The 13,417-nt window shown below is 41.2% G+C and overlaps 3 protein-coding genes across 5 annotated transcripts in view; 2 read left to right on the top strand and 1 right to left on the bottom strand.

The window, feature by feature from the left end:
- Window position 1: 1 nt before the first annotated feature.
- Window positions 2-3,940, top strand: Pbgs (Porphobilinogen synthase). Its single transcript, XM_089259202.1, has one exon. The coding sequence runs from the start codon at window positions 85-87 to the stop codon at window positions 1,066-1,068; it is 984 nt and encodes a 327-aa protein (XP_089115328.1). The 5' UTR covers window positions 2-84; the 3' UTR covers window positions 1,069-3,940.
- LOC108652324 (uncharacterized) lies at window positions 1,525-3,950 on the bottom strand. Its single transcript, XM_018102487.3, has 2 exons — window positions 3,808-3,950; window positions 1,525-3,730 (listed from the first exon to the last, which is right to left on the bottom strand). The coding sequence occupies exons 1-2, from the start codon at window positions 3,826-3,828 to the stop codon at window positions 2,213-2,215; spliced, it is 1,539 nt and encodes a 512-aa protein (XP_017957976.1). The 5' UTR covers window positions 3,829-3,950; the 3' UTR covers window positions 1,525-2,212.
- A 232-nt stretch (window positions 3,951-4,182) lies between these two features.
- Window positions 4,183-13,417, top strand: part of app (Palmitoyltransferase app) — a 52,083-nt gene continuing 42,848 nt past the window's right edge. For 2 of the 3 annotated variants that reach the window (XM_089259301.1, XM_089259302.1), the window contains exon 1: window positions 4,189-4,441. The gene's annotated coding sequence lies outside the window, so the exon portion shown is untranslated. Of the gene's footprint in view, window positions 4,442-13,417 lie in introns of all 3 variants that reach the window. The other variant, XM_089259300.1, reaches the window with a different exon arrangement.

Raw genomic sequence — 13,417 nt, 5'->3', positions numbered from 1 at the left:
ACATGCGATTTCCACTCCAGTGAAAAGCACAATTTCATTCATAAGACGTGCGCCGCCGCTGCTGCGGAACGAATTAAAGTAAAAATGGATCGCAAACTGCATAGTGCTATACATCATCCTACTCTTCGACTGCTGCAGGAGTCTGGCTGTGAAATACTGCCACATAACTTGATGTATCCTGTCTTCATAATCAGCAACGACGATGAAGTGCAACCCATTGCAAGTATGCCAGGCATATCGCGATACGGTCTGAACCGATTACGCGAGCACTTGGAGCCGCTGGTCAAAAAAGGTTTGACCTCTGTGTTGCTCTTTGGCGTGGTGGGAACTGAGCACAAGGACGATCAAGCGACGAACGCTGACTCGAGTGTGAATCCCGTTGTGTTGGCTTTGCCCAAACTGCGGGAATGGTTTCCAACTCTGCTGCTTGCATGTGACGTATGCATCTGTCCGTATTCGTCACATGGCCACTGCGGTCTGCTGGGCGACAATGGCTTGGAAAACGAGCCGAGTATAAAGCGCATAGCGGAAATCTCCGTGGCATATGGTAAGGCTGGTGCACATGTCGTCGCCCCATCTGACATGATGGACAACCGGGTGCGGGCCATTAAGCAGGCTTTAGTGGACGCTGGACTCACCAGCGTCTCACTGCTGGCCTACTCGGCCAAGTTTGCCTCAAATTTCTACGGTCCCTTCAGGGAAGCAGCAAAGTCGGCGCCCGCCTTCGGAGATCGTCGCTGTTATCAGCTGCCCAGTGGCTCTCGAAACCTGGCCATGCGGGCGGTACAGCGCGATGTTAGTGAAGGCGCCGACATGCTGATGGTTAAGCCCGGCATGCCGTACTTGGACATTCTGCGTCAAACCAAAGACACCTATCCATACCATACCCTGTACGTCTATCAGGTATCGGGAGAGTATGCCATGCTCTGCCACGCAGCGAAAGCGGGCGCCTTCCCGCTCCGTGATGCTGTGCTGGAGGCAATGAAGGGCTTCAGGCGTGCAGGCGCCGATTGTATTATAACCTACTTCACTCCCTACATGCTGGATATAATCAGCAACTCCGCTTAAGCTGAGATAAGGCTGCTCCTGAGTAAAGCTCTCTCCATATCAAGTGTACTTAAATGGGATCAGGAAATTATCTAGTTCTTAAGACGAAAGCGTGCAAATATTAGTAATAATCACAATTTTAAGACTCAATTTTTGTTTAAACTTCTGTTTTTAGCTAATCATGATGACGATTTCAGTACCTTATTCATTGCTATATAAATGTACATAGACAATAAGCGATATTGTATACTATTCGTTTGCCATTCAACATTCAATATGCTTATCAGTCGGGCATATTTGGAAGGCAAATGCAAACCAACCCCATTACGCGGCGTCGAGTGTTCCAACTCTGTCATTTCAATTCAGCTGTGCGCACAATCAGCCTGACACGTTCCCTAACTAAATGATGAAATTTATTCTTACTACAGTGAATGCTCACAAGTTCGACAATTGCTATTCACAAACTACGCATTAAGCTTGACTTTTGATAAACGTTTTTATTCATATTTGTTTTTAAACACTGAAATTTATAAATAATAATTTTATATTTATTTAGCAAGTGAATTAAATTGATATTCAAAAATGTGTAAGACTATTTATGTTTTGGAAATTGTGACAAATTGTCAATCTATATAGAACAGCGTTATATTTAGCGAGTGACCACTGTGCTGGCCTTCAACCGGTTAATGTGAATGAAATTTGATTTGTCTTTTGGATTGAAAACATGTTAAATGCGTACTCAAATCGTTTCGCTTTCACTCTAATGAAATATACAAATATATTTTTGTTTTTGTTTTTGCTTTTTTGGTTTGCAATACGGTGACAACGAAATTGGCCTAAATCTTAGGTGCTAAACTTAAGTGTGTATTGTAATATATAGTGCGATTCTTAAGTCTTGGAATGTGATGTACAAGTCACAAAATAAAGTGCATTTAGCAGTACTCAGGCTAAGTTTAAGTACATGAAACATTTTAGTTTTAGTTTTTTTCAGGGGTACATATCGAAATCTTAAATGCATAGACTTGGACCACAAAAGCCGTGAATATGTGATAGTAACGCCAGTTAAGGAATCTACAGATACTATATTATATATATGCATATATGTATGCTTTCTGCTTTATGTATATCTATGAAATACTGTGATGCTCTTTGAAACACTTTGCGCTCAGTTGCTTTCGGTGCTATGGATTTTGCTGTGCTCGAGAATGTCCGTGTTTTGCATGGGTTCCAGGTCCGTTTCGGATATAATCTCTGCCAGCCACTGCTCAATTTGCACCGGATGAAATGATTCCTCGTCGCCGCTGTTGGCCTCCAAAATAATCTTCAAATTCTCAAAGTTCTTCAATACCAAACGCTTGCCCGGCTGCAGCTGCGATGATAATGTTGTTTTGCTGGCCTCACTGCCCTGCGTGCTGGAGACTTGGACCGGCCCGTCTCCTCGGCTCTGCTCCTCGCAACTGGAGTCGGCTGCAACAGTAGTTGGCTGCACTGCATCGCTGCTTGTGACTGTTGCTGCTGCTGCGGCTGCTGCTGCCTCTTGCTGTGCGGCTTCATATGTGCGCGTGGGCTTCTGTTTTAGACTCTTCTTGATTTCGTTTAGGAGGCGATTATAAAAGTCACAGGTAACATCGTTTGTGTCCGTTGAGGTGGGCTGTGTTGGCGTGCTCTCCACACTCTGAGAATGCGGCTCTTTCTTGGCTTTGAGAGGTTCCTCTTTGACCTCTGTTCTCTTAGCGCCTTTGTGCTTCTTGGACTGCGAGCGAGAGCTCGCATTGCTGGAGTAGTTGGAGCTGGTAGGTGTGCAACTGGATAGTTCGGTGGCGGTGCTGCTCGAGTCCGCTGAGAGCGTTTGGTGTAAGTTTGTGTGCGCTGCAGCAGCAGCAGCTGCAGCGCCATCGGTTAGGGGCAGATCAGCGCTGACAGCATCCTCGCTGGCACAGTTGATGGTGAGACTGGCGATATTGCGCAGGTTGATGGTGCCATTGCAATTGTTGATGGTTATCTTTGGTTTGAAGCGGGGCTTGCGCGTCTTTGGCTTTTGCTTGCCAGACGGAGGATCAGGGCAGCTGCGTCCCAGGCTAGACACTGCGTCGGCTATGGACGATTCAAGTTCGTCGTCCAGTTCTTCTAGATTTAGCGGTGGCACAAATGTTTCGCGCTTGATTTTAGCTCGACGTATGAGATCTTTGGCTTCCTGCAAGGTGATATTGATTATGGATCGCTTGGCGTTGTCCTCGAGCAACGCCTTGTTGCGCGAAAAGTCCACCACAATGGCCTCTGGTTGCACCTCATCATTCAGATTAAAGTAGTTGCTGCTGTCCACCCGATCCTCCAGGCATTTGTACATGGTCTCATGGTCATCGACCGGCTCAATATAGTCCTCGTTACGCAGACCAGCTGTTCTGTTGTCCTGCAGGCGGTGGAGCGCCAACTGCATATTGCTGTCCAGTTGAAATTGCCCAAAGCTCCGAATAGCCGTCAGCAGCTTCTCCTCATCTTCGCCCGTGACGAATCGCACTTCGCACCTTTCTTTGTCATTTTCAGTGTCGTATTCTATATAAACGGGAGCTGATTGTTCGCGTTGCGTATTTGCAATTACCTCCAGTTGGCGTAGCAGTAATTTTTCACGCATATGTAATGCAGCACGTATTTCACTGAATTTCTGCTGCACATTTGCTTTTACCTAAACAAAAAATATACGCATTAAAAAATCTGCTACATTTCTGTAACACACCCAAAGCATTTGCTTTTATACTTCACCTCTTCCAGAAGCTGATCCATTTTGGCAATGTGATATTCGGTGAATTATATGCTAAATGAAACACATTTTTATCAACTTTCTTTAAGGGCAAATGAAAAATATGCTAATTCTGTTTCTGTTTGATCGAAATAATGGAGCGAACAGCTACGGCGAATAACGAACATATGTTACTCGGCGAAAAATACCAACAATAAGCTATCGATAAATAGCAGACGGACTTCGCCTCACTCATCGGCAGAGTAAATATTGGCGCCAAGAGCTGAAAACAGATAAGTCTAAATAGCATAAGAGATCTATCGATAAAAAATGTTTGTTATCGTTACTGACAGCCGCTTATGCGTTCGCATCTCTAATGTCAATTTGCCTTTTCCAGGAATTGCTTACTGTTAATAACAGTCAGTCTGCTACTTTTGGCCGTCGTGATTTCTAGGCGCGGATAAATTTTTGTTGATTGCTCACTTTGCGCTAAATTCGAAAACAAGATTTTAAGAATATATTTACGAGTTTTTGACAATACGTGCGACATCGACAATAAAAAGAACACTATAAAAAATAAATATTAATAAGTTCCCCATTGACGCAGAAGCTTACGCGGTGCAGCAGCCGACGCCGCTATCGTCGCATCACATTATTGTAATTATAATTGTTCTGTTCTCATAATTAGTGTGTATTTTAAGATTTGTTAAAATTCTGCAATGTACATTTGTTTATATAAAAGCAACACTCGCCGAAGTGAATCATAGGCATCGAGCGCTGACTGCCGTGTTTTGTTGTTGCTGTTGCTTGCCTCGCACAACAAATCTAAAATAGTGTCAGTGTGTGTGTGCGTGCGTACCTCCGTTTCTGGGTGTTTGTGTGTGCATGTGTTGTGTCTTGTTTGTGTTTGCCAACATGTTTTTGTTTTTCTTTTAACTTTGCTCGCATACACGTAGTATCTGAAACAAAACACATAAAAACAACTCACTTAAAAATTGATTGTTCACGTCAATTGTAACAATTGTACAAATGCAACAAAAATAAACAACAACCGCAGTGGCAGCAGCAGCAGCAACAACAACGTAACAGCGCCAGCAACGTGGAGTGCAAAGGCATAAAAAACAAAGGCAAAAATCAAAAACAAAAAGAATGAGAGAGCGCGAGCGAGAGAGCGCGAACTGTGTCAATGCGGCAACAGCAGCAATGACGCCAAAAACTTGAGAAACATATATATTCCAGACAGGCTATTAAACAAATGAAGATATTTCTTTATTTAAATAAAGTCACTTTAACTATTTTTAATTGGATTTGTGCGACATTTGACATCGCTACGTCGTTATGCCTACGTTCGGCGTAACGTCAACGTCAACTCTTTTTTTTGTGTGCTTCGCTGTGTCTGCGTTTTTATTGTTGTCTGTTGTCTTTTCATATCTTTTGCGTTTGGCTTTGCCTTTGCATGAGTGTACGAGTGAGGCAGTGATATTAATTGTATTTGTTTTTGCTTCGTGACTAGATTTTTAGTTTAGTATTTGAATATGAATGCATACAAATTGTTAGAAAACTAAGAGAAATTAAAATATATAAGTATGTAGTCAATGTAGGCTTTCTTGTGGCTCCGGCTTTCCGGTTTCGGTTTCAGTTTCGGTTTCCATTTGCCCGCATTGCAGCGCTTGTTTATCTATGCCTTATTACATACAAAAAGAAAAAACCTGTTTAGCTCGACGTAAGATTTGTAGTTGTACGTTTTAAATAAAAATTACCTCATTTCACACATCGGGCTTGCCTTCCCGCCTGCCTCTTAATCAAATTACAACTAATATTTTATTTATATTTATGATTATGATTGCAGGCAGCAAAACGTTTTTGATTCAAAAGTGCAATTTTTTACAAACCTCAACAAAAAGTGTCGCGCATCAAATTTAATTAACGTATCCATTTATAGCACGCATCCCCCTCACACACACACACACACACACACGTACAAGCAAACCTGTTACATATTTAAAATCCCAATTGAGAATTTGCGTGTTTCCATTAAAAATACAAAAACCCCCCGAAAATAAAAAGTAAATAAGAAAAGTGTTTCGGGGTCAATGCTGTTTATTCATTGTGGCTGCTGTTAGCAAGAGACAGAGACAGATAGAGGGGGAGATTGAGAGAGGGAGAAAGAAATACACAAACTACGCAAAGCAAACGTAAGTTAAGAGTTTTCTTATTGTTATTTAATTGTTAATTCACACGTCTCAGCAGCCAAGAGCGTGAGACGTCGTAGATAGCTGCGAGCAGCTCAAACTTAGCGGATCATAAATTAAATACTCATTTAGTCTAAATAACAAATAGAAACGAATTACATGGCAATAGGTGGGGCTGTCAATGCTTGCCTTCCATTCAGTTAAATACCTTGAAAGTAGAAAGTTTTCGCAGTTGTTCATTTAGTACTTCATTGCTTCGATTCTAAAGGCTGTATATTTTAAGACCATACGGCAATTAAATTTGATTGAGCGTGTTTAAAACTTTTTTGTTTTAGGTCTCGCTAAAATTTTCTTAAATTTAAAAATATATGAAATATCATTTCTGTCTAATTATTGTTTTTTATAGTATTAATACATTTTTTAAAATTAAAAAAAAAAACTAATTTTAAATCAATATTGAATAAAACTATATTTAATATCAATTATCAATTGAGATTAATTTTTATTGATATATTTTTTGTTTCTTTATGTACCGCTTGGCTGATAAGGCTTTAATGCATAAAGCTTTGTTTTTATGATAATATCAGTTTATTCAGCTTCATTTATTTAACTTTATTTGCGAGTTCTATACTAGAGTTATCTTCAGTTGATTCATAAATAACTATGTTTAATCGGCCTATACATAATTAGAGCCCATATATTACATTTCGCAGCTCTAGATTTCAAGGTAGGGCTACAAATGGTTAAGAACGGCTAAATAAATATTTGAGAACATAATTAACTGAAGCGGAAATTGATTCTACTCTTGCCAGTGAATAAACTGTCAAAATAATTATATATTTACAAAGTTAAATATCCGAAAATTGAGCAAACACTAGCTTGGCAATTACAAATTTAATAAAGCCGCTTTTGACATTAATTAACACCTAATAAAGTGCTCAATAGCAATTACGCTTTTTTTGTTGCAGTTGAAAAGTTTGCCCTGATTTGAGTGTCAATTAATTAATTTACTTTAATTGCAGTGCAATTAATCACAAAGCCATGCAATCGATATGCCTAAATATATGATTATGTATTCTCTATTTATTTAATTGTGACTTTTGTCTATGTGAGATTATCCAAATAAAATAATTGTTTGATTTTAATTAATACTAATTTGCGTTATGAGTGCAATGCGAAATTCCGAAATCTTCCATTGATGTGAATGCATGTTTTTATATGTATGCACGTATATACATATATAAATTTATATGGGATAAATTTTAATTGTTATTCAGCTTGCAGTGTTGTGATTCGTGTGAATGTGGAAATTGCTTTGAGCGCTGAAAAAAAAACAAATTGGAAAAACGCCTGCACAAATTCTAAACTGTAAATGCAAATAAACGAAATGGAGCACACAATAAAAAATATATATATACATATGTGCGTAGATAGATTCTCTATAGATTCTTTTTTCGATATGTATTCATATATATAAATGCATTTTATATTGTATGTCTAGCAATAACTTTTGTGCACTCTTCCGTTTAACATGCTTTGTAAAGTGGCTTTCAAATGTTTTGCCAATTGCTGACTTTTGAACTTGTGACGTGTGAGCCCGCCCTCTGCTGGCTCGATTCGGCTAACCTGTCCCGCCTCACCTGACCTTTTTCAATAAATTTGCATGACAAAGCCGCTTAGCCCAAGTGCTGTTAGCATATTTCAGTTTATATTCATGTTAGATAGTTGCCCAGGCAAATACTACAACAAAAAATTGGCAAAATAAATAGAAAAAGTAAATTGTATATATTTTGTGTTCCATTGATGTATTTGCTCAATGCATAAATAAGGAAAATAGTATGCATAGCGTGCGTAAATATTTAAATATGAAAATTGTATAGTTATTTAAGCCAATGCAAAATTCAAATATAGATTTTGAATTGAAGTTTTTATTGGTGATAGGCGAGCGGTTCATTGCCAGCAAATAGCTGGAATTTATTTACAATCTATGAATTTTGAAAGTGATTAAACAGGTTTAGTGTGAACTTATTTATAGAGATCAGATATTACTTTGACTAATTGCATATTCATTCTTGCATGTTTCACACGAATTTCCAATTAGCTACACAATTTTTTCAACTCATTATATTAGGTCTGTTTTTTTTTTTTTTTGTTTTTTTGTTCTGAATATATTACAACACCTCATTGCTTTTACTTTGCTTTTCACTTGCGATCATTAAGTCGCCGTCATCTTCTGTTAATTTCCTTACTTGTACTTAAAACAATAGCCAAATGACTCGCACAAATGCGAACACATGGAGGAGGATAACTGGGGGGGAGGTCGCGCCGTTAGCCTGCAGTATTTTTGCTTGTTATCTGTTGCAATTAAATTTAATCACTTGCTCCAATTAGCAGTGCAACTGCGATAATTTCGTATGTTTGCGCTTAACGCAATTATGCGGCTGTATCACGGCCGCTCTGAACCACCAACAGCCATCAAGCATCGCAGCGAGACCACCCACTCACTGCCCCGCGCGTAAACATCAAATCAAATTACATTGCTAATACGCCACGTTGCGCGCGCCCAGATTCTGCGGGAGCTGAGCCAACGCAAACGCATTCGTTGTGCAATTCGCTTGCATTTATTTACCCACTTTATGCTTGTCCCATAAATGGTCGAGCTTCGTGGCTAATGAGTGGCTCCAACTCCAACTACCCGACCTGGACCGAGCCCTCGTCTTAGTGTTCGCTCTCTGGTTATGTTTAATGCTTTGCACAATTTTTATTCAGTTGTCCTTTTTCTCCTGTTTTTTTGTTTGTTTTTGTTGGGTTTATTTTATTCGCGTGCTTCCGACCTGCCACTCAGCTCCAGCCGTGACTCATGGCAGGGTAGGGTCTGCCTGCCACGCCCCCTACCAGCCCACTCAGCTGGCAATCCCCGTGCTCTGTTTTAGTGCTTGTACATTATGAATTTTTTATAATTTCTTGCGTTTTTATTGGTCGTTTATTCGGCTGGTTATGTTTGGGTCCTAGCTCCTCTTTGCATTTATTTTTTTTCCTCATTTTTTTTTTTATTTTTTTAATTTTATTTTTTATTTATGTTCCGTCGCCTGCGAGCGTTTGTAAACAGTTTAGGGCAATATCATTACAAATGTTTTTATTGGACTGCTGGGACAATTTGCTGCCACACTGATACCGAACACTTTGGACAGGCAGCGGCCCCATGTTCATTAAATTACTTTACTTTAAATCCCAATTGCTTTAAGTTGTACTTGAATTTAGAGTGAAACTGTTGCTCAGCTTAAGACTACTGGGAAGCCTATTTAAGCAAAATGCTTTCTAAGCCCCTTAATAAGTATATATGCTTTGCCATTTATCTCATCTTCATTGACGAATCTCAGCGTATTGACTTTTGAGCAATTGGGCTTAAGCCCAAAGACCATTTATAATAGCTCAGTTATGACAAGGTGCTAATGGAACTGGCAACACAGAACGCCAAGCCGCTCGTGCCATACAAATGCCCCATGATTTATTAATAGTGCAGACGCCACACGCACACACACACACACACACACACACACACACACACACACACACACACACACACACACACAGGCATACACGCTGGCAATCCTGACTCAGATCTCAATGGGGGTCAATACGATGTGAACCTAACGAACGAGGGGCACAGCGAGTAATCTTCTTAAAATGTAATTTGTTTTGTTGCAATCAACGATTTTTGATGATGACGTTCGACCAAGGACGATTGCCCACTAGCAGCTCCATCAGCTTGATGATGACGTTATCGATGCTGATGCCGATGATGATGATGATGACGACGACGGCGATGTTGATCGAATGCGAGTTGAGTAACAATTTGCAGTATAGCCAAATAAATTGCTTGTTATTTCTACCCTTAACCCCACCAAGCACAGGAAAAAAAAAAAAAAAATACAGAAATGGGTAAAAAAATAGGAAACGGAACGAAAATAAAATTTGTAGCGTGCTTTTTGGGCTCCGCTGCTTCTTTTTTTTTTACGTGCGCACCACTTGACTCAAATTGGTTGGCTGCCACTCGTGATGCATGGCCATGCCAATGCGGTTTGAGCGCTGCGACAGCCCTGACAGACGGATGGACAGACTGACTGTCAGACGGAGCGGACGGATGAACGGACAGCCTGAGTGACCGACGGGCAGTGCAATGAATGAATCACAAGCTAAACGGGAGCTTTAGTGGACGGACGGCTGAGGGGCTGAGCTGCGGGTCAGTAACAATGCACACACACACACACACTCACATACATACAGCCGACTCTTACAAAAGCGCAGCGCTTGCATTTTCGCGTGGCATGAGGCATGTGGCACGTCAGTTGGGGGTCAGTTGATCAGGCTGATGCTTTGGCTTGGCTTGGCTTTCGCTTTAGCTTTGGCTTTCGCTTTGCTGCATACTTTATGGCGTGCTGGACGCGCTCTGCGTGTTTGCCAGTAACAGATTTGTTTGCATTGACAAACCCCGCTCACTACCATTTTATTTGCTCGCACGTATCCGAGCCGTGTTTCAATTTGCGCACACACACACACAGACAGACTTCACACGCACACAAAAAAGTTGCACATGTCGATTGCTACTCCATCGTTCTGTGTGATTGTAAGGATTGATTTCTAGCTTGTCAGTGACTTCTGTCTGTCCGTCTGTCTGTCTGCTTGTTGCCATTTGGTTTGCATATTTTTGCATATCTATCGCGACGCCATCCAAGCGCAGTTTGTGATGCAATTCTTTGTTGTTCTGGCTGCCCGCTGACAAACTGGCGTCTGAGTAACGCATTCATTATTTGGCAATTGATTAAAGAGGCCAGCCAGCCCGGCGGAGATTAGCAAATGAATCCTTTGCCCTTTTGCGGCGCTGTGCGTGCCTTTTGGCGCTTTCGCGGCGGCCCCGCTGATGAGTGGCCTGTTGTTAGTTTAGCTGGGCTGTATCTGGTGGCATGTATGCGGCTTATCAGCGACAAGCAAACACACTTCCACACAAACGTCAGACCGAGCGGTGGTTATCAAACATTGCGTAGATAATTACCCCTGGAGCAGCAGGTTCGTCTCTATCCATGTCTCGGCCAGGTACGGGCGTAATCGTGAGTTTTGTTTTTGCAGCTATTTAAACAATTTACTGATTAGATTTTTCTCCCATTCACTCAATCGCTTTCTCACTCTCTCTCCTTTCTCTCTCTCTCTCTCTCTCTCTCTTTCTCTAAGTCTCTCTCTCTCTCTCTCTCTGTGTTTCGATATCGATGGCAAAACAGTTGCTTTAGCTTCAATTTGTTCAGATTGTTCGCAATTTGTGGCCGGGTGCGGAGGGCAGGTTCATTGAAATATCTTTAAATTGAGATTTGTTTGTGTTTTTTTAATTAAGTGCATATTGTTTTAATTAAATGCATTCTTGCCGTGCGTTCTCTGACTTTTTGCAGGCACTGTTGCATGTCGAGCTTAGAGTTTGTATCGCAAAACTTGTTTAGGTTCTCAATTATTTGCTGTTGTAAGGTGCCAAGCAAGGAGCAGCCAAAAGTTACCATATATATATATATTTATATACTATATCTGTAATATGTATGCTCGTATGTTGCCGTTGTCGTCATTGGCTAATCTCTGTTCTAGTCAAACTCAGGCAACACAATGCCATGACATTGCACTCGTATATCAACATCTGCCTTATATGTAGACACTATTTGAATTTTAAACAAATATATATATACTGTATATAAATATTCCTATGCCCTGAATTATGACTAAACGTTAAATTGATAATCTAAAATAGCTGAATGTGACGCATATAGAATTAACTCGACCCTCAACTTGGCCACAGCGAAAGCATTGCTCCAATGGAAAATTTCCTTATCTAACAGCCAGTGAGAATAAAATAAACAGTTCAAGCCAGCTACACCCGCCCCATTCATATATGTATATATATCAGGCTCAATGCCCTAGAGCCTACCATTAGAATTCTTTCAAGACATTTACGACTCATCTAGCTAATTAAGTAAACGACTGCGTCTGATAGCTGGCTGAGAATTTCATTGGCACAGAAGCCCGTTTGGTGAGCTCGTTAAGCGGTAATATTATCCCACCCACACACACACACACACACACACACACCTGTGCACCTGGCCATTATCTATTAGCTGTCATTAAAAAGGCTCATTTTGCATGCAGAAATTTGCAAACGAAGTTGAATGAGATGACGAGCTCCCATTTGGGGAGCACTGTATGGGAATACATGTCATACTTATCTAATCATTCATATGCCAAATAAGATGACTGATTACGTCGCCACATGCAGCACAGAGTCTCTCTCTCTCTCTCTCTCTCTCTCTGTGTGTGTGTGTGTGTTGGTTCATATGTATATGAGATGTGCCCGATAAGCAAGACAAATGTGCTGTGCGAAATCTATAAAGCTGTATGCCTAATAGCGACATGCACATGTCATAAAACATACGCCCAAATGAGAAATGTTGCCAAGTCAGCAGCCAGCCAGGCCGAAGGCTGGGCGCCGGACACAGGAGCAGAGCTAACACAGCTAACAATTTAAGTTTCAGTACCAGCTACGCTGCGTATACGTAATATATTTGCTAGCTTAGTGAAATCCAACATGCTGCATGCCAAAGATTGGCAGGCGTTGCCTTTGGTTTTATTCAATTTATTTTATAACATTTTCTAATGCATATTTTGCGCGCGTGCCTGAGAATGTTTTTCCATTCATTCCGTGCGACTCGGTGGCCGTGGAATAATGTTTGCTCTGTTGACATTTTGCTGCGCCCAGTTCACCTGAACTTTTCCCTCTTGCGTGCTGTTGAAAACTTTTGTCCAACTATTTATCTAGTGCTGTGCATTTTCGCCAAGCCTGCGCAACATTTTTGCACTATGCCAACTATTTTTTTTTACGTTTGTCTCTTGCCGACAAACTTGGCTTGACAAACATTTTGGTTGCAGCTGCCAAGGCGGAATTCAGCTGGCAAGTGGGGGATTGAGAGATGCTCCACCTTTAAGCTGTGGCCTCCCATCGAGCACTTGTGCTTGCCTGTTCCTCTGACGTCTGCCTGCTTTGGATTGACTCATCAAAGGTCAAACGTTTGATTTTTAGTTTCCTTTCCGTTCGTTTCGTTAGTTTTCTTACCCTGGCCTGGCTGCTGTTTTCGCTTTCAATTTGCCACGACGCCAATTGCCCAAGAGTTGGGCGACAGCTGCCCTAACCTAGGCACATATATATATGGGTGTGTGTGTGTGTGTGTGGTTGCCATTATGTGGCCATTTCCAGAGCAGCCATAAAGCCCGGTGGCCCGCTTTTGTCTGCTGCTGCATCATTGCGGGCTAGGGAGGGGCCTGATGCCTTTTTAATATGGTCTTCCACCTCGACTACCTCGTTGTCATTGTCCGATTCTTTTGTTCGCCGCAGTGGCTGACCACATTTAGT

This window comes from Drosophila navojoa, chromosome 4 (genome assembly GCF_054131105.1).
Source record: "Drosophila navojoa isolate 15081-1374.11 chromosome 4, UAZ_NAV_1.0, whole genome shotgun sequence".
Taxonomy (NCBI): Eukaryota; Metazoa; Arthropoda; class Insecta; order Diptera; family Drosophilidae; genus Drosophila; species Drosophila navojoa.
This window is presented reverse-complemented; position numbering and strand designations above follow the sequence as displayed.